The 27,672-nt window shown below is 44.3% G+C and overlaps 1 protein-coding gene across 1 annotated transcript; it reads left to right on the top strand.

The window, feature by feature from the left end:
* Window positions 1-785: 785 nt before the first annotated feature.
* On the top strand, window positions 786-27,672 carry Htr3b (5-hydroxytryptamine receptor 3B). The gene is made up of 9 exons (XM_041638683.1): window positions 786-899; window positions 6,393-6,553; window positions 16,391-16,435; window positions 16,708-16,817; window positions 17,487-17,656; window positions 18,276-18,433; window positions 25,441-25,651; window positions 25,759-25,941; window positions 26,622-27,672. Exons 1-9 carry the CDS (start codon window positions 860-862, stop codon window positions 26,855-26,857), a joined length of 1,314 nt encoding a protein of 437 aa, XP_041494617.1. The 5' UTR covers window positions 786-859; the 3' UTR covers window positions 26,858-27,672.

Raw genomic sequence — 27,672 nt, 5'->3', positions numbered from 1 at the left:
CGATCCGAGTTCCATCCCCAGGACCCACATGGTGAAAGGAGAGAACGAACTCCCAAAAGTTTCCCTCTGACCTCCACATGTGCCCAGCAGCACACGCCCAACCCAAACCCCAAAGTAAACAAAAATAGTTTTTAAAAGGGACATTAAAGAAAGTCTTTTATTGAATGATGCTAAACATTAATAGCTCTCATCTTCAAGAAGCATCCTAGTTACTTTTTGGACCATGTTTGGTGAAAACTTAAAAAGCATTTCTATTTATCAAAAATCAATGTTTCTCTTAATTAAAGGGGCCTAGCAGAGACAAAAAGCACTCTCTCTGCTGTATTGTTTGTAGTTGATGTTCATTAGACAATACCAGGTTCCCATTAGCTGCTTGTAACTCAAGAGCCCAGCGACTGTTCCCAAAGCCTGAAGACGGTACCGCCTAAGTCTGATTTAAGACAGCTATCTGGATCTCAATTATTAATGAAATTAGGGTCCTGGATGCCAGCAAGAGCATTGCCTTAGGTAAAGGCTGTAAAGGAAATCATATTAGTGTGGAATTTCCTCTCCTCAGGGGCTCCTCTTCTATTGCATTATTCACTTAGCCGTCTCCTGGAAGGGAGATGGACTGTTGGCCACCGTCCTAGGGCAGAGCCAAATGGAGACGCTAGTGGGGTTCATGAAGGCATCAATCTCAAAACCTCCATGTGGTGCTTGTATGCCTCGGTCCAGTGGCATGCCCACAAAATAGGACCAAGGTTACCACAAGTGAGCAAGCAGAAGCGCAGGGTGGAGAGGTGCCGAGCGATACAAAACTGAGCCACCCCATAGTCACTCCTCTTCTCTGGTCCCTGCCCCAGCTCAGCTGGCAAGTGCGATGAGTCTTCTGCGGTCCTGCCTCCTGGTGGCTGCTGTAGGTAAGTCCTGCCCATGGTTAGACTGGGCACTGTCTTAGCTCTCGCAGTGCGGTGTCCACACGGAGCGGGAACACCTCAGAGTCATTCCTTTTTATTCATACTCTGTTGAATGCTAGTCCTAGGAGAGAGACCAGCGTATGTCTCTATGTCCCCTCCCACACACAATCATACACAGCTGTACAGCATCGTGCCCTGGGACTTTTTTTTTTTTTGTTTTGTTTTGTTTTGTTTTTTCGAGACAGGGTTTCTCTGTGGCTTTGGAGCCTCTCCTGGAACTAGCTCTGTAGACCAGGCTGGTCTCGAACTCACAGAGATCCGCCTACCTCTGCCTCCCGAGTGCTGGGATTAAAGGCGTGCGCCACCACCGCCCGGCTTTTTTTTTTTTTTTTTTTGTTTTGTTTTTTTGTTATTGTTACTGGGACTTTTTATATAGGTGAAAATTCACCCTGAAACATTACAGTTGGTGGGCAAATCTTCATGTCTGAGGAAATCCGGCTCACTGTGGTAATTTGCATTAAACATGGGGCAATCTCTTTCAGATATGAACGGAGAGCGGGTTTTAGTATCCTAGATAGTCTTGGCATTAATATAAGCCTTTAGCTGAGCAGAGGAAGAGTCCCTTGGATATATCTCAACTGGAGATACCTGCATACTGTCTTGATATTGCAGTGTTTAAGTCCAGCTTTACAGAAACTATAGACCTGGCTAATACATTGCTAACAGCAGCTGCAAAAACATGCAAGTTTTGAGTGTATGGTTTCTCTCAAAATACTTTAGAGATTGTATGTGTTTTAATGTATGGAATGATATTTCCATGGTAACATTCACTATGCTGAATTGAATTGTTTTAGTTAGGATGCAATTGATTTTTTAAAAAGAGTGTATAAATGAAGCATCTGTGGGAGATCCGTACCCACACCTGGGTATGCATCATTCTCTTCTTCTTACATCCCCTTCTCTAATCCAGTGGTTCTCAACACATGAGTCGTGATCCCTTTAGGGGGCCAAACCACCCTTTCACAGGGGCTGCCTAAGACAACCAGAAAACACAGATATTTACATTACAATTCATAACAGTAGCAAAATTACGTTTATGAAGTAGCAACAAAAAATAACTTTATGGTTGGGGGTCACCATGACACGAACTGTATTACAGGCTCACAGTGTTAAGAATGTGGAGAAGCAGCACTGGGACTAATCTGTTAAAGTGTCTTTTCCTACATTCCAACTGTTGGTGATTTCTAACACGCTACTTTCTTCCAGCATCCCCCTCATACTCTTCCTTTTTGAGGGTGCTCCTAGAACTTGGGTCTAAATTCTCAAAGTTTAAAATATAACTGCAAGTAGTTATGCAAGTCAGTTATGGAAAGGAAATAAAGACATTTGGTAGCTAGAAAGCTGGGAAATTAAAGAGAAAGGAAGAAAACACTGGAAATGTTTTTTTTTTCTTTCTGTTTGGTAGAGAAAAAAAATAGCACAGATATCCTGGACATTTAACTTCAAGGATAAAAGCCTATCTTAATTATAGGAGTAAAACAGAGGAAATTTCATTAATGCCAAATGGATTTCTTTGCAGAAAATAACTATCAACATGAAAATGAGATAAAATAGAGAACCGACATCCAGAAGCCTCAGGAGATCCTTCTTACCAGCTTTCCCTCTGATGTTCTGTACTCAGCGGGACAGGAACAAGGTTTTAGCAGGGTCTAATGACTGAGGCCTCCTCGTAAATCACACGGAGGGCATCTGTGGCAAAGGAATCTGACATTGTACTACAGCAGAACTGGTTTTTGTCCTCTGCACTGAGCGTGTGCTAGGGATGAGGCTTGTACCCCTCCAGCCTCACTATTCACTGACCCACATAAGTCAATTCATTCTTTAGGCAGTTTTTCAGGGCCTTATATAGCCTGGGTTAGCCTTGAACTTACTGTATACCCGAACACTGAATTCTTATCCTCCTGCCTCTCAAATTCTAGGCTACAGCTGTGCACCATCTCGTCCTGTGTATGTGATGCCGAGGGAGGGACCCATGCCTTCATGTGTGCTAGGCAAGCACTCTAAGCACTCTATTTATGGATGCTCACCCTCATACCCTTAAGTTGGTTTTTATCTGGAATATTCACCAAGATCAGACCGTGGAAGCGTAATGTGTAGCACAAATGTAAGATATTATCAACCCAGAAGCACGGGCTCCGGAAAGACCACTGACTGCTTCTGCTCAGTAATAGACACTGTGCAGGGTGTATCGGTTTTCCTTCCAAGGGCGTATTCAGTGCTGGTCCTAATATTTTTAGACAGCCAGGTCACGATCGTGTCATGCCTACGAGGTTGTTCTCTGAATGCAGACCAGCTGTGCTTCAGCGCCAGCCCCTAATTTGGAAGCTATGGCCCTGGGCATCTGTACTTTCACTGAATCTGTAATAATTGTGCCTTCTTCACACACACACACACACACACACACACACACACACACACACTCACCATACCCAAACAAAACAAGTGAAAAAGAAAGAACACTTTTTTTTTTGTTGTTGTTGTTGTTGCTGTCATTTTTGAGCAGGGACTCAGTCTCTAGTCCAGTCTGGCTTGTAACTCAGTATGTAGTCCAGGCTATCCTCAGATTTGTGATTCCCCACCTCAGTTTCTGAGGGCTGGGATTCCAGACATGTACCACCATGCCTGCCTTTGTATTCGTATTGTCTTTTTAAATCTGTTCACCACCAAACACTTCATAGCTCAGTCCCGAATAGATTCATTCTCCAGAAACAATACAAGTGACTTAAGGGAAGCTGGTTATCTGGACCTGAGGAGACAGGGTTGGCCAGGAATCTCTCCTGAGCCCGACAATAGCTTCCATCAGTGTCTATGGAAACAGCCTTGAACTTTGAGTCATTTAGTGCTGTGTGAATGTCACATTAGCTTTCAAGAGGGCATCATTTGCTGCTAATTAATGGTCACTTAAATCCTTAATCTCTCTCCTGTAATTGATCTTTCTCCTTGGGCAAATTTGCATTCATAGTAGAAATGCAATTTATTATTTCCTCCCAGCTTATGCCAGAGCTCGGTTCTCTTTGCACTTATGTGAGCTTACTTTCATTTGCTTTTTATCTTTCTCTTTGTTCCTAGTCCTAGCCTGCAAAACTTTCTCTTTGTACCTAGGCTTTTGACACCTTCTAGAAAGCATGGGTCTATCTTCTCCAGGAGACCTATGGATTATTTCTTAGATAAGATAGGAGAGAGATAGATGGAGAGAGAGAGAGAGAGAGAGAGAGAGAGAGAGAGAGAGAGAGAGAGAGAGAGATTTGGGTCCCTTTGAGCGGAAGGTACAAAGAACGTACCTTCACCTCTCAGCATTATAACTTATCCACCTCTATTTCCTGGGTTGAATCATGCCCATTTCAGAATTTTTCCAACTGAGACTTGAATTGTGGATTCCCAAGAGAGGGGAAAAAAAAGCTGCTGCCCAAAGCAAACTTTGTAGGGGGGATCATGGGGTTGCCTGGTTTGATACTCCCTACTTCCCCTCCCTGGGGTACAGCAGTGAGCAATGTTCTCAGATAGAGAGTCACACCGCATGTTTTGATGATAACAATTCACACAAACCTTAAAAATGATGTCCCGTGAAAGCCACCCACCTTCGTCCTGCATGCCCAAATAGCTGATCCCACCCTAAGCTTCTTTATGGGTGAACAGACAGCGAGTTAAAATGCTCATTAAATTCACAGTTCTGATGATAACGAAAGCATATGTTTCTCTGCCCACTACCAGCCTGGGATGACGACTCCAGCATCGTCCGTCATTGGCCATTTTGATTTCCACCTCTCTGACATTGATAAATCATAGAAATTGCTACTTGTGGCAGCAGTAACATGACTTAATTCATAAAGAAATGGGTCCAAACAGGATTGTTGCACAGGGAGAAGTGATCTAGATCATTCACTTTCCTGCTGGATTCCTCAGACCTTCAGGGATTCATCAGAATAGGGCCAATCCACACCCAGGACACCTCAGACAGCTTTCATCCCATGCAGTGTAGGAGGGGAGGTGTGCAATTGGCTTTAGCCCAATGACTTATCGAAGCTTCAAAATCCCCAAGGATTGGCGAAGCTTGTGGACACAATATCTTTTTGCAATTTGAGAGCCTTCACAAATCTGTCACTTCCAATCCCTGATGTTTGTTTCCCTTGCTTGCTTTCTCCTGCCTCAACACCAATCGTGACTCCTAACAAATCAAGATTCCTGAATCAGAGGAAATGATTGTTTCCTGAAGCCAGGGAGAATTTTCCCAAAGCAAAGATCTCGTTTTTCTGACAAGTACATTTTAGTCAAGGACAGATGATGTGAGAAAATAGATTTTTCAGTGGAAACAAAAGAGCATGAATTGAACTCTCATTGACTTCATTATGTGGGAATCCACGCCGATCTTTGGGATCAATGGATTGTCCATTACACGTGGGAAATCAAAAGAAAGGAAAAATAAAACACAGGCCTGGGGAGGCAGCTCAGTGAGTAAGAGTGGTTTTGTTTCAAAGCATAAGGACCTGAGTTTGAATCCCCGGTGTTTATGGAAAAGGCTGGGCATGGCTCTGTATGACCTATAACTTCAGCACTGCAGGGAACAAAGACATGAGAGTCACAGGGGCTTGCTGGTTGTTAGTCTAGGTCCATGCTCAATGAGAGATCTTATCTCAGGGGAGTAAGTCAAAGAGTGATGGATTGGGACACCAAATGTCTTCCATGTGGTACATGTACCTGCCCACACTCACAAACACAAACCAACATGGGGGTTAACTTTGGGCTAAGGGTGTAGGTGAATTTTTTCGTCATACCAGCAGAGTACATGACAGGAGCAGAGACAGAGTCCTGTCTCGGTATGAGCACTGTGAAACGGAACTCTAGGTACCGTTTGCATTCCTGAAGATGCAGTCGCTTCTTTACAATTCAGTCTCTTTTGAGGGCATATTCTAGTTTGTTTTCCTGTTGTGTCATAAACGCTATAACCTAAAGCAGCGTGTTCATCTTGCAGGTTACAGTCCCCTATCAAGAAAAGTCCTTAAGGCAGGAACTGAAGCAGATACCATGGGGGAACACTGCTTACTGGCTTGCTTGCTCCCAGGCTCTGGATCACTTGCCGTTCTTAAATGGCCTAGACACCCTGCCCACAGATGAGAGTGCCCACAATGGGCCACACCCTTCTGTATCAATTAATAGTCAAGATGATCTCCCACAGACGTGCTTACAAGTCAGCCTGCCAGAGGCAATTCCTCATTTGAATTTACACCAACAGCCAAGATTAGCCCTCACAGGGAACTTGGGCTGTCAGCTTACTTTAAGTAAGTATCTACTAGAAAGCTCACCAACTGCCTGTGAATTTGGACAGCCTAGAGTCAGTTGATTATCACACAGAGAGCCACCATGTCCCACACGGTCTGTCTACCGCTCCCTAAAGATGCTCATTGTCTTCATCTTCACAGAGACAGCTTTCTTTTCTAGGTATCCTAGGCACAGCAACTCCTCATCCCAGGACTCCCTCTCTGCATCGTCTCACCAGGCAGCTCTTACGGCAGTATCACAAGGATGTCAGGCCAGTTTACAACTCGGCTGAGGCCACCACTGTCTACCTGGACCTATGTGTCCATGCTGTATTGGATGTGGTAAGGACTAGCCTGCCCTTGCTTGCTCTTGCTGTTCTGGTGGGTTGACTGATCGAACTATTGATTGATTGAGACAGGTCTCGTGTAGCCCAGATTGGCCCCAAACTCACTAAGGATGGCATTGTGCTTCTGATCCTTCTGCCTTTGCTTCCTGAGCACTGGGACCACAGCCAGCCTCTTATTGTGCCCTGTGCTTCATGCAGAAGCCTGGATGGAGTTCTAGTCCCGAGACTCTGGCTGGACTGCTGGTACTAGGAAGAGTCTGGATTATTTTGGAGATGGAGCTGATTTACTTATCTTTTCCATTGTTAGTGATAATGGCATATTATCGTAGACAACCAGGTCTGGGGTTACAGTTGGATGGTTGAGCACTTGCCTGATGAGAAAGGGTTTGCTTGTTAGATCCACTACTTACTGTCTGAAATTTGAAAAAGGAAAAAGGAAAAATGTCCCCCCTGATTATTGTGAATGTGTAAAGGGCTTTTTCTAGACTGTTATTAGAAGCTGGGAGGACTCATTTGAGACCCTATGAAAAACAACAACAAAAACAGAAACAGGGGGCTGGAGAGGTGACTCGGTGCCGAAGAGTATTGCCATCTCTTCCAGAGGTCCTGAGTTTAACCCCCCAGCAACCACATGGTGGCTCACAACCATCTATAATGAGATCTGGTGCCCTCTTCTGGCCTGCAGGCATACATGCAGGCAGAACACTGTATAAATAAATAAAAATAAATAAATATAAATAAATAAATAAATAAATCTTTAAAAACAAACAAAAACAAAACCTTGTTTCAGCTCAGGGTTTTGGAGGTTCCATTGTTTGGTTAGTGGGTTTCGTTACTTTGGGGCCTTCAGCAGCACTTACCACAGGAACATGCCTCGGAACAAAGACATTCACCTCATGTGGAGAAGAGCAGGAGGGGTCCAAGTCCCCTTCAATGGCAGATTCCAGTGAGGAAGACACCTCTTACCAGGCCCCACCTTCAATGGCAGATTCCAGTGAGGAAGACACCTCTTACCAGGCCCCACCTTTTAAGGGTTTCATGACCTTTCAATAGCAGCACTCTGTCCACCCAGCCTTCAACACTCTATCCTAGGTGAGGCTACTATTGCTGTGATAAAAACACTACGACCAAAAGCAGCTTGAGAAGAGAGGGTTTATTTCATCTTCCAACTGCCAGGTCACAACCCAACACTGAAGAAGTCAGGGCAGGAACTCAAGTATGGCAGGAACCCGGAGGTAGGAGCTCACTCGGAAGTCATGAAGGAATGCTGCTCACTGGTTACTCCTCACAACTCCCTCAGCCTGCTTTCTTATACCCAGGACCACCTGTCTAGGGTTGGCAGCACCCACACTGGGCTGAGCCTTCCCACATCAATCAAAGAAAAAAAAATACCGTACAGAATTGCCTACAGGCCAATCCTATGGAGACATATTCTCAGTTAAGATACCTTCTTCCCAGATGACTCTAGCTTGTACCCAGTTGGCATAAAAGTAGCCAGCACACACTGTCTTCGGAGGACACTCGATGTCTGAACAGTAGCTGTCCTCTTAGCGCACTCACCACCGTAACAAAGTTGCCCCGGTGCACTGTCATCCCAGGGCTATGCTGAGCTGTCTACAGACTGTGTGTGTGTGTGTGTGTGTGTGTGTGTGTGTGTGTGTAAAGGCATGCATGCCACAGCACATATATAGAGGTCAGAGGACAACCTTGGCTACTGGACCTCATCTTCCTTACCATGTTTGAGACAGGGTCTCTCTGTTATTTATTTCTGCATATGTCAGTCTGGCTTTTGGGCTTCTTTCTGGGGGATTCCCCTCCCTCTGGCTCCATCCACAATAGGAAAACTGGAATTACAATTCTTGCTAATGTGTCTGACTTTAAATGGGTCCTAGGATTCCAAGTCTGATCCTCACTCTTCTGTAACTGAGCTGTCCCCAGCCCTGCTCTCAACCTTTATACTTCAAGCAAATCATAAACATGGAACCACATATGTGTGACCTTAGACCTCTGATCCTTTCTGTTTGTTTGATTTGGTTTTTTGTTTGTTTGTGTTTGTTTGTTTTAGAGACAGTGTCTCTATATGTAGCCCAAAGTGGGCTCCAGTTCTTAGCAAATCCTCCTGCCTCAGCCTCCCAAGTATTGAGATTACAGCCATAAACCTGTATTTCACTTTTTTTTTTATAAAAAGGCTAGGTCTCCCTCCCCCCACCAAACATAGCTATTTAGTCCACTACAAAGCGACAGTGGGCATGGCAGCCACAGATGAGCCGCCCCCTCATGTCACTTCTCCCAAGCTCGTCTGCTCTGTGTGGTGACAGTCCACTCCCTGCTGCTGCTCTGTAGTGTGCTAGGTCATTGCTCTTGTGTTTCTAACTGGTCTGAAACCTATTTTATTTTTTCCTATTTTAATTGATGTTATCTTGTTCACTTGCCAACACTATGCTGCTGTTTGTTTCTAGAATTCTGGTTTTGTTCATCTGTTCCTTCTGTCCTTCTCTGTCTCAAGTATCTTATACATTTTTAATAAATGTTAAAAATATTTTTAAACATTTTAATATTGTTTTTGTTATTTGAGGTAGGGTCTCATGTAACTCAGGCTGGATTTGAACTCACTATGTAGCTGAGGGTGTCTTTTAGCTCATGATTCTTCTGCTCTATCTCCCAAATACTGGGATTATAGACATGCACCATGATACAATACTCTAATTGTATCCCTACCCATTTTTCTGCAGTAAATCACAGAATCTCCTATTTTTGTGTGTGTTTGTTTCTTAAGAACAGTATCTTGCTGTGAAACCCAGGATTGTATGGAGTTCATTACATACCTCAGACTAGTCTGGAACTTGTGGCAATCCTCCTGCATCAGCTTCCTGGGTGCTAGGATTATAAGCATGGTAGTGTATGCTGTAAGCCCAACACTGTGGAGCCATAAACAAGAGTATCAGAAGTTCAGGGCCAGTCTTGGCTACATGGCAAGATAGTGCCAGCCTAAGATACACAAGATTCTATCAATCAATCAATACTCCCCAAATTCCTCCTTTCAACAAGAAATTTCACTTTTCCTTTTTAAAAAAGATTTATTTTTTTTATATGTGTATGAGTGATTTGTCTCTGGATCTGTGGAGGCCAGAAGAGGGCGGCTGATCCCCTGGAACTGGAGTTATAAACACTTATGAGTCATCATGTGGGTGCAGGGAAATCAAACCCAAGTCCTCTGGAAGAGCAGCACCTGCTCTAGCCCGCTGAGCCATAGCTCCAGCCCCTAACTTTCTCCTTTCTCAGTTTGACTTTCCCATAACCTAGTGAAAGGGCCAGTCTATGATCTTAGACGGGGTTGTTTAATTTAATGTCAAGAGAATCCCCACCCGATAGGCCTAGTGTCACACATTCCTAATAGATAACCCCTTTAAGGTCCCTTTTTTAAAGTCTTTTTTAATTGGATATTGAACGAGAATTTTTGGAGACTTAATTTCTTGCGGCTAACATGTCCCTTGGCTAGAAGAGATACAGTTCCTCACCCTGTAGTTATCAGCGGATTATTAGGGACATCTCGCTTCCTAGAGTCCAACGTTAAGCATGATCCGAATAAAGACACACAGTATGAGTGCCAGGGTGGTGTACACCTGTGATCCCAACACTCGGGAGACGGAAGCAGGAGGATTGCGAAGCAGGAGGATTGCTGTGAGTATGAAGCCAAACCTGAGAGACTGCAAGAAATTCTATCTCAATAAATACAAACAAACCAACAAATAACTAAACGGCACACAACAAGAGTTATGTCATGTGAAACCTTAGGGCAGGTGGATAATGAGCTCTAGAAGAGGTTAGAATGGCTCTCAGCTGCTTCCTTAAATTTTTTCTTTTGATTTTATATTGATTAAGATAAAGTAGAACTGCTCAGCTTTGCCTTCAGTGGCTTATTTGGAGATAAATATAGAAAAAAAAATAAGATCTTTACATTAATATTTTCCCTTAGAGCAAGGATGTCAAATTGAACTTTAAAATCTAGATCTTCCTGCCTTGGTAAAAGAAAGCAAAATCATATTATTATTTTAGGTAATGAAACAACTGAAAATATGGCTCTCCCACCCCATGTTGTAACATATATTTGTTTGTTACTGGACTAGGTTACACATAATTCACAATTAGGTTCAGTCAATTCTTTCTGTTCTTTTTTTTTTTGAGTCAATTTTCTATTGCATGTGTATGTGTGTTCAAGCATATTCATGCATGTGAAGTTGTGTACGGGTGCTGTGGATGCTTGTGGAAGCCAGAGAGTAACCTCACTGCCATATATATAGTGTGTGTGTGTGTGTGTGTGTGTTTGAGTCACAATGGGCAGTGTGAGTCAGTTCTCTCCTGTTACGTGGGTCCCAGCTTTGTGGCAGGCATCAGAAGTTGCTGAGCCATCTCACAGGCCCTCAGCTATCATTCCTCAGATGATGTCAGTTATCATTCCATTCACTTTGTCTGTTTTCTTTCTTTTCTTTTCTTTCTTTCCTTTTTTTTTTGTTGGTTTTTCGAGACAAGGTTTCTCTGTGTATCACCCTCTGGCTGTCTTGGAACTCACTCTGTAGACTAGGCTAACCTTGAACTCACAGAGATCTGCCTGCTTCTGCCTTCCTGAGTGCTAGGATTAAAGGTGTGCACCACCACCGCCTGGCTTGTTCTCTTTTTAACATAGAGTCTCTCCCTGATCTGGAACGCCTCAAGTAGACTACACTGGCTCACAGAAGAGCCCCAGGAATCCACCTTTTCTGCCTTCAAAGCTCTTGAATTTTAAGGGTGAGCCACTGCTTCCAGCACTTTTCATTGTTTTAACATCATAGGTTCTGGAGGATTAGACTCAGGTCTTTATGTTCACAACTGTTCTTTTTGTGACTGTGATAAAACACTGACCAAAGACAAACTGGGGAGGAAAGGGTTTGTTTGACTTACAGGTTAGAGCCCAGCAAGAAGAGAAGCCAAGGCAAGAAACTGGAGTAAGGAGTTAAAGCTTACTGCATTGCTCCTTCTGGCTTGCTCAGTTTTTCTTTTCTTTTCTCTTTCTTTTCCTTTCTTTCTTCTTCTTCTTCTTCTTCTTCTTCTTCTTCTTCTTCTTCTTCTTCTTCTTCTTCTTCTTCTTCTTCTTCTTCTTTCTTTTGAGACAAGATCTCTCTTCACAGTCCTTGCTGTCCTGGAACTCACTATGTAGAGCAAGTTCTACCTCCCAGTTCTGAAATTAAAGACACGCTCCTCTAAGCCTAGCTATTATATAGCCCAGGCCCACCTGTCCAGGGATGATGGTACCACCCAAAGTGGGCTGGACTCTCTTTCATTAATCAGCAATTAAGAAAACATGCCCCCAGATATGCGCCCAGACCAATCTGATGGAGGTGTTTCTTCCGGTGAGATACCTCCTCCTCATATCCAGGTTTGTGTCAATTTGACAACAGCTGTATGCCAAACAGGCAAGCAAGTGCTGTCCTGAACCGAGCAGCTGTTCCACCCCCGAAAACCTTTGAGTTCTGGGGCTATAGCGTGCATCACTACAGCTACATATCCCTAAGCTGTTACAAGTTTCTTGATAGAAAGTCTTCGTCGCTTGTGTTCTTATTTCCCACCACATGCACATGCATTGTGATTTATTTTGCTTCCAAGATGCTAGATCGATACTGTAAAATAGATAGTGACTTAAAAAAAAAAACAAAAAAACACCGACTCTAAGTTTGTCTCTATTGATGACTGGGTTACTCCGGAGACATTTTACAAATGTCACTGTTATATGTAGATGAGCCAGACAAAGGTAGTTGCAGCCCTAGGAACAGTTGTGAGGGTTCTGATAAATTCGCTCGCAGATTCTGTCCGGAGGAAGATGCTCCCGCTGTGAACAGCGAACTTGCCGGGCGCCTCTGCCAGCAGCTGTACTGCTAGCAACTCGTGCTGAATGAAGCACGCGCAGCCTGGCTCCCATCGCAGCACCTCGCCTCGCATCGCATGTTTTGCCTCCTGTTTTGTTTATGGAAAAGCCTACAGTCTTGTCTTCGAATTTCTGAGTATTACGAGTTCCTTGGGGAAATCTGATTATAGAGATAATCTACTCAACAGTGAAGAGTTCCAATTTGTTTCTATTGAGTTTTGTCAATTCCGAATTCCGGATACCTTTGTATTCCAGCCCATTGACTGGAGCCTCCCAGCCAGACGTTCAGGCATCTGTTTCCATAGTCTCCGGAACTAGGAAAGATAAATAAGAATGTGAGGGAATTATCTGTATATTTGCTAACCACCAATTTAGATCTAAATAGACTCCCTCTGTTAGAAAGACTAATGAATTCCAATTCTCGGAAATATCCTTTGCTTTTAACAAGCAAGATGGAAGGTATCAAAAGAAAAAAGAGAGGCACGCAGAGGGAAGAGCTGTGAATAATGCCACCAGAGAACCAATTACACTCACCAGCTGGCATTGGGAAACTTGTTTCTTTGACAAAAAAAAAAAAAAAAAATTGTTAGTTTTAGCCTCAAACTACTTTTTGACATCGCATTCTTTAGGACTGAATGATGAATCTTCCCAGCCACCCCCATAAGATTCTAGGACCCAAAAAAAGTGTAAATATCATTTCTAGGTGTAAAACAACAAAGCAGTAGGCAAGAAGAGGAAAATAAGTGACGGTATCAATATGGCTGGCAATCGAATCAGCTGGACCAAATGATAGCGAAAAGGAGCCATGGGAACAGAGAGGTCCTCTTCCCAGCTATCCAGATCAATGAGAGGCGTTTATAGGGTGCTAGGTCAGTGACAGACAAACCAGTAAGGAAAATGGAGTTACTGAAATGAGATAAGATTCCTGTGAGACCCTCAACAGGTAAAGGAGCTTGCCCCAAGCCTGAGGACCTGAGCTCCATCCTCAGAGCCTACACAGAGGAAGGAGCGACCCCAGTGCCAAGGCTGTCCTCTGACCTCTACACTCACACTACGGCACGAGTGTGCCTGTGCACAAACACACAGCCGTAATCCTGTGAGCATAGTTAACGACTGTTTCCATTAATATGAACTGCGTTCTGGAGTTTTACAAATACGTGTTTGTAGGGAATCCTCATTGAGGGTCACTAAGCCTAGCATTACTTGGGTGAGTATGGCATGATCTATTCCAGAATTACTTGGCTCACACATTTCCCAAGGAAGTGAAGTGAGTGGTATCCTCTGATCTTGTGCTCTCAATAGAAGACTTAAAAAAAAAGAAAACCTTCCAGAACCCCCGCTGAGCCAATCTTGGCTGGGGGTCCCCACTGGTCCTTCTACAAGCTGTTCCTTGGGGAAATATTTGTGAATTCCAATCTTTTCGCTTTGCATACCACTTTAAAACCTGCCTCTCTCAAGTATCTATTTAAAGTCCATAAAAATCTGTAGTTCCCATGAGTTCAAAGCAGCCTTTGTTGAGCCTGGAAACAGGGTTCCTTATCTGCTTGCTCTTTCTTCTTTCCTGCTGTACCTAGAAATGCATATTCAGTAACCACCCACTTTCTTGACTGTAAAAAGGGGAAACTTTAATTCAAAAAGTTTATTGGGTTTCCTTCGGGCTTGGGAGGTAGCTCAGCTGGGGAGTGCTTGCTTAGTGTGCAAGAAGCCCTGGGTTCTTTCCCTCACCCTGGCATAAACTGGGCATGGTGCATGCTGGTAGTCCCAGCGCTTGGGAGATGGGGCAGAAGGAACCGAACTCAGGTCTCCTGCAAGAGCACTACTCTCAGTCACTAAGCTATCGCTTCAGTTCCCCGATTAGCTTTTAAAGACTGGGTCTCACATGTTTCAGGCAAGCCTTAAGCTACTTATATAGCTGAGGATGACTTTGAATATTGGGTCCTCCTCCTGCCTCTGCCGCTGGAGTGATGGGACCACAGGAGTGGATCGCCAAGCTCTACTCTAACGAGGTTTTAGTGAGCTTGTGGTTCAACTTTCACACTTTACTTAGCAAGTTACCCATCTGCTCTAGGTTTTCTGGTCCTCCGGTATGCATTTGTTTATGGAGTCTCTTATGAATGTTTGTGTTTGTGTTTCTTTGGTATATCTTGTGATGTCTTGGGGCTGGTGAGATGGTTCAGCGGGTCAAACACTTGTTCCCCCCCCCACACACAACAGAACTCACAGTAGAAGGTGGGGACTATTGAAAGTTGTTCTCTGACTTCAACACACGTGCTTTGGCATATATGTTCCCACATCACTTAACACACAATAATGATGATGATGATGATATTTAGATGTTTTAATGCCTCATTTTGTCAACTTTTATAAATTTATTTTTTTAAAATTTTATTTAAAGTGTATGAGTGTTTGCCTGCACATAGATCCACGCGCCACATGTACACAGTGTCCTCAGAATCCAGAAGAGGGTGTTAAATCCTGGCACAGATTCCTCTGGAAGAGCAACAAGCTCTCTTAACTGCTGAGCTATCTCTCCAATCCTAAAATATTTATATTTATTTTTATATGTGTGTGTGTGCGTGCCTGCATGTTTTTATGTGTGCAGGTGTTGATGCAGGCCAGAAGAGGCCATTAGAGCCCGAGAAACTGTAGTCACAGGTCATTGTGAGCTGCCAGATGCGAGTATGGGAACCAAACTCGGGTCCCCTACAAGAGCAGCAAGTGCTCTTAACTGCTGAGCCATTTCTCTACACCACACAAAAAGCTTTCTGATTTTGATAAAAATCCCACTTTTTTCATTTGTTGCTTTTGCCCTCATATCTAAGAAAACATCACCTAATTTAAAATCCCAAGAGTCTGAGTTTTCTAGTCTTAGCTCAAACATTCAGGCTTGTGATCCATTTTTATAGTTAATAGTTGTTCAATATGATGTGTGTGAAATAACCCTTCTCTTTTAATCTCCAAGAACATCTTACTTTTGGATTGTCCTTTACTAGGTTAGATGTGGAGAATGCTGGTAAAGAGGATTTTGTTGCTGTTGTTGTTACTGCTGCTGCTGTTTGGGCAGGGGTGGGGGGATCTTTAACAAAATATCACCAAGGCGCTGGAAAGGTAACTCAGTGGTTAAGAGCACTGTTCTTCCAACGTATCTGGGTTCAATTCTCAGAACCCACAGGTAGCTCACAATCATCTGTAGCTCCAATTTCAAGAAGTCCAGTGTCCATTTCTGGCTTTCATTGGCACCAGGCCTGAACGTGGCTCACAAATATACATGAAGGCATGTCTCACCCACATTCAATACTTTCTTTAATTTAGAAACCATCACCGAGTTATTACAGACATGGAAAAACTACATCTGTTGTCAAGAAAGTGTACCTCACCTGTATTGAGCTCATCAAGTCTGTTTCATAAGCAGACACATTTAAGCACAAAGTAACTTAACAGAGATGTCTGCATGTGTCAGTGCAGATAGCTTTCATTGAAAGATTATGAATAATATCTTGATTAGAAGTAGGAGCTTGGTCTCATCTTTTCAGCACAATATTGGCTAAGACATACGTATCATTTTTTTTAAGTTTGATTAATGGCAGAGTAACTAATTAAAGCAGGAAAAGAGATTAGAAAAATCACTCAAAATGTTAAGTGCGGTTAGAGCGCTATTTTGTCCTGGATAATAGAGCAACATGCAAAGCCACAGGTGTGCAAGATAAGCGGGAACTGAGGATACTAGGGTATCAAGGAAGCTAGGTAATGTTTTTAAAATCAGCTTTGGTTGGTTGGGTTTGATTTTCCTCCCTCTTAAATTGTCAGATGTTTGTGCTTGCCTCTGATAATTGATGTGCTGAGATGTCGTGGGGATGCTCATGCACTTGCCTTCGCTTGCTCATGTGCTCAGATTCTGTGAGGATGGTTTTTTTTTTCTTTTTTGTTCTGCAGGATGTACAGAATCAAAAATTAAAGACGAGCGTGTGGTACCAAGAGGTAATCCATTCATTCTCCTTCCCCCTCTGCGTTCTGGGTTCCTGATCAGGATCTACCGCAAAATGTGGTTATCCTAAGGAGGAGGTACTGCCACTAGGGAGATAGTCCCTTTGCTCAGAGAGACCACATTCATTCAAGGGTGTAACCATAGAACGGATTTCCTTCCCCCTAACAGAGCACACCACGGGGCTGGTGACTGGATCAGTTCTCAGTTATGACAGTACACTTAAGCTTTCTCATGTTGCTGCTTCCTGCTTGACTGCTCTTAACAGGTTTGGAATGATAAGTTTTTATCCTGGAACTCTAGCCTGTTTGATGACATTCAAGAAATCTCTCTCCCTCTCAGTGCCATCTGGGCCCCCGACATCATCATCAATGAGTTGTAAGTGTTCTGGGGGTGTATTTCTGTGACCTTTGGGTTGATTCACCTGTTCGGGCCAAATGCCAATTACTTTCAGTCATTGTTGCTATACTTTTGTTTTCTCTGGTTACTGTGGTTATACTATGGGGAATATTCAGAATGGAATGGCCACGAGTTGACATGATTCAGGATGCAAATTTGGAGGCTAGAGAGATGACTTCAGAGTTAAGAGTAGTTAAGAGTACGTCCTGCTTTCCAGAGGACCCGGGATTCAGTTCCCAGCACCTACATTGGGTAGCTCATAACCTCCTGTAACTTGGCTCCTGGGGATTTGATGCTCTCTTCTGGTCTCTGTGAGCATCTGCATTCATGTGAGCATACCATCCCCATATACGTATAATTTAAAATAAAATAATTCTTTTAAAAGATACATATTTGATCAATGGTACTTGGAGTTATTGTTTATGTTGTAGTTGTAGCAGGTGAGTTAATTGATGAGACTTGTTATTTCTGAGAGTGTCTGTAAGGGTGAGTCACCTCATGGGAAATATCATTCTATCCTTTTTCTTTTTCTTTTTTCCTAGGTCTTACTTTGGGTCTCAGGGTCACTACCACCACATAGTAAGTTTTGTGTATGTTTGGAAAAGACTAAGGTTCTCTCCATAACAGGTTCTCTTGTGTTTCCTGTAGTGTGGACCTTGAAAGATCTCCCGACCTTCCCTATGTGTATGTGAACTCTTCTGGAACCATTAGTAACCACAAGCCCATCCAGGTGGTCTCCGCATGCAGTTTGCAGACGTACGCCTTTCCCTTTGACATCCAGAACTGCAGCCTCACCTTCCACAGCATTCTGCACACAGGTAAATGAACCACAAGAGACGCAGTCTGCTGGCAGTACCTATGCTGTGTGGGCACACATGGGTGAAATGACATTAACGTCAGATCTATTTTACTCTTACACGTGGTTGATTGTTTAAAAATCTAAACCTCAGCTGGATGTGGTAGCACGTGCTTGAAATTTCAGCACTTTGGAGGTGGAGGCAAGAGGATCAGAAATTCTTTGGCTATAGAGAGAACTTGAGTTTACCTGGGACACACAAGACTCTGCCTCAAAAAATGTATTATTGCAGTGGGTTTTCCTAGAATTCAGACAAGGTACAATGTTATAACCGGTGCTTTTAATTTGTTATTATGATATCAGGATTCTATCATCATTGAGGATGTTCTAAAAGTCACAGAACACGCTTCATGCACTGTGGAGAGCAGGCTTCAACTTCAAATTCATAGTTTAACAAAAGATTAAACTATTTTTGGTCCTCCCCTCACCCCCGCCTCTACTCTGTAACTCAAACACTGGTGATACTGTGCGTGTGGTCAGGATAAAACAGAAAGGCTCAAACTGGGGGTTGGGTAAGTGGGGGGTGCTGGCTCCTGGTTCTCCCTCAGGAAGCCCATTGTTTCTGTTATTTTTTTTTTTAGTGGAAGACATAGACCTGGGCTTTCTGAGGACTAAGGAAGACATTGAGAATGACAAAAGGTCATTTCTGAATGACAGTGAGTGGCAACTGCTCTCAGTGTCTTCCACATACCACATCCTGAGGAACAGCGCTGGAAACTTCGCACAGATTCAATTTAACGTAGGTTCTCCTTCCTACCCGGTCTTCACGTCTCTGCAGTCTGTGGCTTTATCTATTGAGCTGCGGGATCTGCTTTATTGCATATCCTCATTATTACCTGAGAATAGCATGTTGAGATGGCTCTGCCCATACCCCTGAGCTGCAGTATTTGAGAGCAGAGATCCCGAGTCACCAGGTTACCACCATAATCTACAAGGGAATCAGAGAGAACAGTGTGTAGACTCCAGAGATCTGACCCACCTCACAGCAGAAGCCTTCAAACCTTTTGGCTTACACAAACATTATCACTTCTAATTGCCACTGAGGATAATGCCCAAAGCAGTGTACACCATCAGCATTACAAGGAACTGGAAGAAAACAAAACGAAACAAAACAAAACCTGTCTCATCAACATAATTGTCCCATTTTTAATTGAGAAAATTATCAATTAATTTCAGATGCAGATGCAGAAAATGATCATATTACTAACTTGAATATCTGAAGGAATTAGCCAGTAGTCATCTGCATGACCCACAGAAACAATGAGTGGGGCTGGGGACGTAACTGAGTTGATAATTTACAATAAGCCCTGGGGTTTATCATTGGTAGACATAAACCAAGCATGATAACACACATATGTGATACCAGCACTAGGAAGAGACCAGAGAATTAGATCAACTTTGAGGCTAGCCTGGGCTACATGAGACCCTATTTTGTAAAAAGAAAGAAAAGGAAAGGAGAGGGAGGGAGGGAGGGAGGGAAGGAGAGAGAAAAGACAAGAGAAAGAAAGAGAGAGAGAAAGAGAGAGAGAGAGAGACAGACAGACAGACAGACACAGGTAGAACAAGTAAGTAGCTTCGGGGTCAGAGGCAACAACTGCTGACCAGGCCATGGTGGAAGCCACGGTACTCTAATGCATGCCTGGTCAAACTGTACCCAGGGAAATTTGTCTGTCTTGAGGAGCTCTGGGAGAAGGACAGTGGTGCTCACCACTTTTCCTGCCAAGCTTCTGTTTCTCTGGCTTTCCTAGCAAACCACCCTGCCATGGTCACGGGCAGACTCACATCACCAGGAGACTCTCAACGCTAGAACTTGGCAGAGAGCCCTGCTTTACTTCGCACAGTGAAGGTGGTATTTGTGACAAGGCAGGGGGATGGTATCCATGGCAGAGAATAAATTCAGTTGAAAAATAGGTACTTCAAACAGGTCAGGAGTGCCTGTGTCGTGGATCTCTCTGGAATCAAGCCTTGGGAATGAGGAGCCTGCAGGTCAGACTGAGGGCTGATGCAAAGAGATCAGGGATCCTGAGGACATGAATGGCCTCCATTGCCTGAAAGGTGTCTGTTTTCTAGAAAACCTGTGAAGCCAGCGCCTTAAAGCACTGGGGTTTGAGCCTCCCTCATGGCTACTCCTCGGCTAGCAGCCCATCACAAAACAAAACACGCCTGTGGAGCAAGGGATCAAGAGTGTCCATTGTGGCCTGCCTGCCCTCTCTTCTTTGTTTTGTGATCCTACGGCTCAAGTAAGGGCCTTGCTCACACTAGGCGAGCATTCTACCACTGAACCACATCCGCAGTTCTTGTCCACTCGTTCTTAGAAAGAGAAAGAGAGTAGGGGGAAGAAAGCTTTTTTTTTTTTAATTTCAATGAGTTTCTTGGCTAAGAGTAAACACCTCATTAATTTTAAAGATATCAGCCTGCAAACATTATTAATGCAGCCCAAATAATGGAGAGCATTAAAGGGAAATGCGAGGGAATGGCAAGTGCAAGGTGGAACCAGTCACCTACCAAGCACTCCACGGAGTGCTGCACACACCATTACCTACACTGCACGGAGACAAAGGCGTGAGCGGCAGGTAAATGGGAGTGTGAGTGTGGATATACCCTTGTGTTCTCTCTCTCTCTCTCTCTCTCTCTCTCTCTCTCTCTCTCTCTCCAGTTACACGTTACATGCCATCCTTTCCCCTAAATATTAGCTTGTCTTCTTGAGGGTAGCTGGACCCATTTGGAATAAGAGAGAAGGCAAGCACTGCTTCCTGAGAGGTGTCCCTCCATGCAGGAACCATAGTCCGGTTCCTCTCTGTTAGGGTGTTTCTATGAAGGCGTACTGGAGGTAGGGATATATGCATTTGATTTCCTGCCCTGGAAGTTTTCCCCAAGGTGTCTTTGCCCTGGGGGTCAAGGTGGATTACCTGGCCAGGCTAGCTTTCACCTGATTCTCTGGAACCAAATCCCCCCCCCCCCCCAAAAAAATCCTGAGTAAAGTCACAGATTATATTAGCCAGACTCAGAAGTGATCCAGCAGCTTTGGAAAGACTCGCATATTCCAGAATGCTTGCTGGTTTCCATCTCTCCCAACCTCCACGCCTTTCCATGGCTGCCATGTGCCCCATGCCTGGCTTCATTGTTTTCATACCATGTAAGACATTCTGCATTTAGCAACCAAGGCGTCCTGGTGTCATTCGAAAGCCCTTGGCCTGTGTTGTAGCATTTGGAGTTTAACTCTGTGCCAACAGTGCTCTCACTGGTGTCCTGATGGTAAAGGACCATCTTTCTCTTAATCTAATCACCTGCTGTGTCCCAGGCCATGCTGGGGACAGTTGGAACAGGCAAGAGAGACAACATTCTCTTCAAAACACAGGATCATTCCACACTAACACACACAGCTACCATCTATCTGGCATCAAATGCTCAGGATGGCATTGCAATCACAGCCACTGGTGCTTATCACAGGGAACCACCAATGTTTTAGAATCCAACTGCATTGCACAGGAGTCCCAGACAAAGCTCTTCTCCCTGTAAGGATGTTTGTGTACAGCCTGGGACCCAATCCAACAGCCATGGGAGGGGGGAGATTACCTCCAAAACATTATTAGAGGTGCTGCTTCCCAGAAAATGGCAGGATAGACATTCTGTTTCTGTATAACCTTGTAGGAGTGGGCAGATGTAGGGAGAAAATCTAGAAGTCATTTTGGATGGAAAGGGCCAATCAAGATACCCTGATGCTGAATGAGAACTCACCAGGTACTGGAAACTTACAGAGTACTGGGGAAATGAAAAGGGAATTTGGGAAAGAGAGATGCCTCGCTCAATCTTTTTTTTCTATCATGATTCTCATGTCTTTTCTAGATTAAGGTGAGTTTATTGAGATTTCCATTGAATGCTCTAAATTTAGGATCCAAGGATTCTAGTGTCCTTCAAAAACTCTTGATCAATAACGTGGATGCAGCTCATACTTGAGAGGACACCCTTCCAAGGAAGAGAAGGGAGGGAAAACAGGAAGGAGGGGGGGGGAAGCTTGAACTCTAGAGCCATCCTAGGGTTGCTCAAGGAATGTGATAATCACAAGACCCACAGTCTGCATCTCCAAAGTCCTCGCTCTGGGACAAGGCTCTTGCTTAAAAGGCAACAACTTTCCCATTCCTTCTGAACCAGGGGTATGAGGAGGGATTTGGGAGGGGAGGAAAATGGGCTTCTGTATGGAGCATGAGTCTGGGCGTCAAAATTCCAAGTATGTCATAAAGACGGTCATGCAAAATTGAGTACTGGTGGGGTCTACCATCAAGGAGGCAATTAGAGGCTAACCTTGGGGCCCATTCCATCTCCAAGGAGCTCTCCACACACACATTCTGAATTAGATTGATCTCTTTCATTAACATCAATAGGCTCCAAATACCTTTGTGTACTTATTATTACCTGGCTTTAATGGATAATGAAATTGTGGCATAATATTGCTAACACCTGAAGGGTGTCTAATGGAGAACACAGGCTGAAACTAAAGTGCTTTTTCTTCCTTTGCTGTGGAATTTAAAGGCACCAGCTCCTCTAGCCCATTAGGAATGATGGGCTCTGGGTAGGGCAGGCTTACAGAGAACAGTGTCACGCTGAGCAGGTGACACATTCCTCTGAGCAGAAGCAGGAGTCGTGGGTTCTCAGGTGATGTCCGTATGAAGACTGACCCCAACAGGACGCCCACCATTTGGGCTAATCTCACATCTCCAGTTGACTGAAGCTAAAGGTAGCCTTATTAACCAATTCTGATGGAGTTCAGTGAACATTTCAGAAGTAATGATAGTTGGAGTTTAATCTCTGTTGCTGGGGCACAGCACTGTGACCAAAAGCTTCTTGGGGAGGAAAGGGTTTATTTGGTGCAAACTTCCAGGTTACAATCTATCACCAAAGGAAGTCAGGGTAGGAACTCAAGGCAGAAACCATTGAGGGACTTGGCTTGCTGGCTTGCTGACTTGCTGGCTTGCTGGCTTGCTGGCTTGTTCATTCCCAGGCTCGTTCTTAGCTAATTTTCTCATATAGCCCAGGACCACCTGCCTGGGGATAGTGCCACCCACAGTGGGCATAGCCCTCCTGCATCAAGTAATAATCAAGGCAATCTTCCGCATACATTCCCACAGACCAATCTGATCCAGACAATTCCTCTGTCCAGGCTTTCCTCTCAGATGACTCTAAGCTGTGTCAGAAAGACTAAGCTAACAAGGACAATGACAGACATAAAAGGTACAGAGATGAATAAGAAAGGCTCTTGGTATCTATTATAGACATCACAATCTGCCCAAGGAGCTATATAGCTCAGTCGGTAGATAATTTGTCTAGCATGCAGGAAGCCCTAGGTTCAATCTCTGCATAAAATAAAGGCTAAGCTTAGGAAGTCTTTAGTGGCATCATGCAAATGAGATAGGGACTCTGGTTTTGGTTCATTCTGGAGCAAGATTTCTTTCTACCCCATAGACTTTTCAAACACTAGCCACCAGAGTACGGCTCCCAAACTCCTAAGACCAGGCTAGGACAGGGACTTATCCTACTTATGACATTATGTCTCTCGTATTTACAGTAGTATGTCAGCAGCCTCCTCATGCTCAGTGTTTGCTGGACAAAGGAAAAGAGAGCGGACAATCAGTTGGGATAACAATAGATTTACATACATAGGTTCTATTTCCTTGACTACAGATCTGGGCCCTTCCCCCTTAACCAACATGCCTTGTGCTTTTCTTTTTTTCCTTTCTTTTATAAAACGAAAACAAATTATCTTTTTTTTTTTTACATACCAATCCCAGTTCCCAGTCCCCCCACTCCCATTCCCTCTACCTTCCTCCCCACCCCACCCCCATTCATTCCTCAGAGAGGGTAAAGCACACTGCTTTGGGGAGGGTCCAAGGCCCTCCCTACTATATCTAGGCTGAGCAAGGTCTCCATCCAAAGAGAATGGGTTCCTGAAAAGCCAGTACAAGCAGTAGAAATAAATCCTGGCGCCACTGTCACCCACATTCAGAGGGACTAGTTAGGTCCTATGCTGCTTCCTTCCCTATCCGGCTGTAGTTGGCGAGCTCCTGCCCTGTGCTTTTCTTTAGGGCAATACTCATAGACTTTTTCCCCCTTCTCATGCAATCTCTGCCATGAAGTCTCCAAGGGTGATCTTACTTTCTTTCCTCTACCTGACCAGGTATGACCTCTCCAACTCCCACTCTAAGAGACCAGATCACCAGCATCTCAATGCCCCTCCTCCTACCCCACCTCCCAAGGCTGTCTAAGTCACAGCCCAACAGAGATGTAGGTTGATGATAGTTCATTGTGTTTTTTTTCTTGTTGACGGCCCTTTGGTAGAAATGTGTTTTAACCAAATTATTACAAAGCGATGTGTGTTGCACTGGTGTAGATATTTGTAGCCAATTATGTTTAATGTGAAAGACCACAGCCAGATTACAATCCACCGAACAGCTCTGGCCTGCCAAGCTCCACTGAGTCGGGGCATGGTTTCAGATCCAATGACTATGGAGCCTCAACTCTCATCAACAAGGTGTGTGAACTCCCCCAGCCAAGCTGCCCCGCCCCACTCCATCTCAGGCCTCTGTACCTCCTTTGTGTTCCTTTCTTTGTACTTTTTCTCCCAAAGCAGGATGTGGAGATGAGAGAGAAAAAAATTAATAATGCCTCCTCTTCCACATCTGGGCAGATCCAGATTTGTAGCTAGGCTGTAGCTGAGGAATGAGCACCAGGAATCAGAAGGTGTGGGGTTACATTACACCTCAGCCACTGACTCAGCTTTCTTAAGGGTACAAGGTAAGGTTACCTATCCAAGAAGTTGATAATGAGAATAAAATAAATGATACAATAGATGAAAAAGCCTCCAGCACATGATCTAACACATAGAAAGTAGTCAAGTGTCACATTGTCTGGCAAATCCAAGAGACGGGAGCTGTTAAGCAGTGTGCTGGTGCAAATCAAACAGCAAAGGGACCAGGATATTGGTTTGCCCCGTCAGACTTTATTGAATGTCCACCACCAGAGAGGCCTTATTGTCAGCCCTGAGGGGAAATCACCACCTCAGAGAAGGGGCCTTGATCTTGCCTCTACCTCCCCAATGTTGGGATTACAGGTGTATGCCAGATCATCCAGTTTATGCAGATCAGGGGATAGAATCTAGGACTTTGCCCATGGTAGGCAGGCACCCTATCAACTGAGCTACCCTCCAGGTTATCAGCCCAAGATTGGTGGACAGAGATGGGCAGATCCAGAGAACTTGTAAGCAAGCCAGCCAGGCCAAAGTGCTGAGCTTCTGGTTCAGTGAGATACCCTGTCTCAGGCAGTGAGTCAGAGAATGATAAAGGAAGACACCTGGCATCCTGCTCTGGATTCTGCATGCCTATAAATGGACACACATCTGCATGCACACACACACACACACACACACACACACACACACACGCAACATTGTTAGGTCTCTCTGAAAACTTTCCATTTTTTTGAATCACAAAATAGCCTTGTGTGTATGTGTTTGTTTTGTTCGAGACAGGGTCTTGTTATGTAGTCGAGGCTGGCTTCCATCTCATAGCAATCCTCCTGGTCCTGCTCCCCACATTCTGAGGTTCCAGGCATTTCCCAGCACACCCAGTTGCCTCAAACATAAACTACATAGCCATTTTGCATTATTCACAAGGGCTGGGTCTTAAGGACTACAGGCTCAGCCCAGTGTTAGACTGTTTGTTTAGATGGAAGAACTTCCTCGTCTTCTGCTAGGTGGTGATTCGCAGATGCCCATTGGCCTATGTTGTGAGCCTCTTGATTCCTAGCATCTTCCTGATGCTCGTGGACCTGGGGAGCTTCTACCTGCCCCCTAACTGCCGTGCAAGAATTATATTCAAGACCAATGTGCTGGTGGGCTACACAGTCTTCAGGGTCAACATGTCTGATGAGGTGCCGAGGAGCACAGGGTGTACGTCTCTGATTGGTAAGCAGCTCGGGTGTCATCGGACACCCCCTTATAACCATTCCTGGCCAAGATCTGGTATTGCACAAATGGTAGACTGAATACAGCCAAATCCCTTTCTTCCCCAGGGGTCTTCTTTACCGTCTGCATGGCCCTCTTGGTTCTCAGCTTATCCAAGTCCATCTTGTTGATCAAATTCCTCCACGAGGAGCGACACAGTGGGCAAGAACGGCCTCTTCTTTGCCTTCGAGGAGACTCTGACGTGGATGAGTCTAGGTTGCACCTGTGGGCTCCAAGTGCTGAGACAACAGGTTTGTGAGAAGCCTTGTGATCCCCACCCTGTTTGCTTTGTTGTGCTGAGCACCTGGGTCCTGGGGAATCTCCCAGCCAGTCTGGCCAGCATGAATAATGGGAAACTCCAGCTTTTCAACCCCTGTTCTGAGTTTGAGATTTCTTCTGCAGACTGAAGGTGACTTCCTGCTGGGAGGTCATTTTAGCTTGAAGGTCAGGCTTTCAGTCACCTCTAGTTTGCTTCATTTCTACCACAGTGACTGAGCTATGAACTCAAAAATTGTAGCATTCTGGCATACAAACATGTTTGCACACACAACATACATCACTATACACACACAGACACTGTACACTTTATACACACACATCACACTATACACACACATCACACTATACACACACATCACACTATACACACATCACACACCACACATCACACTACCTACATACACACACATTATACATCACACTTTATACACACACACACATCACACTACATACAGAAAGGTGGGAAGGAATACGAATGGTTGGGTTCTGGTTGCTTTATATAAAGAAATTTAAGAACTATCTATCCTAGCTCAGGAAATCTCCTAGATAGGTATAGCCTACACACACCTCTCTTGACACAGGACAGCTCTGCCAGGTTCTCTGGGCCTTCCTTCTTGACAGCTCATCTAGAGTGTTTTCCTCTATCACATAGAGTCCCCTGTCCACCAGGAGCACCTGGTTCAGTCGGATACTCTGCAGGAAGTCTGGCTCCAGCTCCAATCCATCAACAACTCTCTCCGAACTCGGGATCAGGTTTACCAGAAGGAGGTGGATTGGCTGGCCATCCTGTACCACTTTGATCAGCTGCTCTTCCGAATCTACCTTGCTGTGCTGGGGCTCTATACTGTCACCTTGTGCACTCTCTGGGCACTGTGGAGCAGAATATAACAATGGAGATTGCTGGTCTCACTTGATGTGGGGGCACAACACTTAGGGAAACCTTAACTGTGTTTGGAGAGGGATTGAAGGGGAAAGAGTGGGTGGCTTAAAAAATTTCTCTAGGACTCCATTGTCTCTTTTCAGTGACTACCCAGATGAGCATCTTAATTGGTTATTGACTGAACCAGTAAACATATATGTTCATAATAAAGATGTATAAACAGAATAGAGTGTACGGTAACAAGCAAGTTTTTACCTTTCCTGAGCCACAATCAGCAACCATTTATACTTAGGCTTTTAAGAAAAAAAAAATTGGCTTTAGATTTTTGAAGCAGGGTCTCTTGTATCTAGGCCAAGCTTGACTACTAGGCAACCAAGGATGACCCTGAACCCTTGATACTCCTGCCTCTACCTTCCAAGTGCTGAGATTGTAAGTACTGTGCCACCGTGCCGGGCTCCATTTGATATAATCTGCTTTAAAAGCCCATATGTTTTGAGCCCTGCTTTGGTCTCATATTACCTTATATCCTTCCTCTTTAATGCATGTGTAAATGTGAGGAGGAAGAGGGATAGACAGACAGACGACAGACAGACAGAGATTACCCAATAGCCCACATGCTTCTAGACCTGACGCTGAGACTGGTTCTATCACTATTCACCCAGGAGACCTTAGACTTCACTTCTCCCACTTCCGTTTGCTTAATTTAAAGTAGGGGCTGTTAATATTTACTCTCTCCATGTCATAGAGTTAGGAAAGCAAAGTAACTCAACAGCATTTTGAAAAGTAAATAACAGATGACAAAAATAAATCTGACTTGCCTGCT

This window comes from Microtus oregoni, unplaced genomic scaffold (assembly GCF_018167655.1).
Source record: "Microtus oregoni isolate MIOR12 unplaced genomic scaffold, Mior012 000055F_ref0000237, whole genome shotgun sequence".
NCBI lineage: Eukaryota > Metazoa > Chordata > Mammalia > Rodentia > Cricetidae > Microtus > Microtus oregoni.
Note: the sequence above shows the minus strand (reverse complement) of the source record. Positions and strands in the feature narration are given on the sequence as shown.

Bases quoted from the DNA above. Each gene is read 5' to 3' on its own strand.
- Htr3b (XM_041638683.1), top strand. From the start codon at position 860: ATGAGTCTTCTGCGGTCCTGCCTCCTGGTGGCTGCTGTAG. The intron at 900-6,392 runs GTAAGTCCTGCC...TTTCTTTTCTAG, and splicing joins CCTCCTGGTGGCTGCTGTAG to GTATCCTAGGCACAGCAACT. The intron at 17,657-18,275 runs GTAAATGAACCA...TTTTTTTTTTAG, and splicing joins CCACAGCATTCTGCACACAG to TGGAAGACATAGACCTGGGC.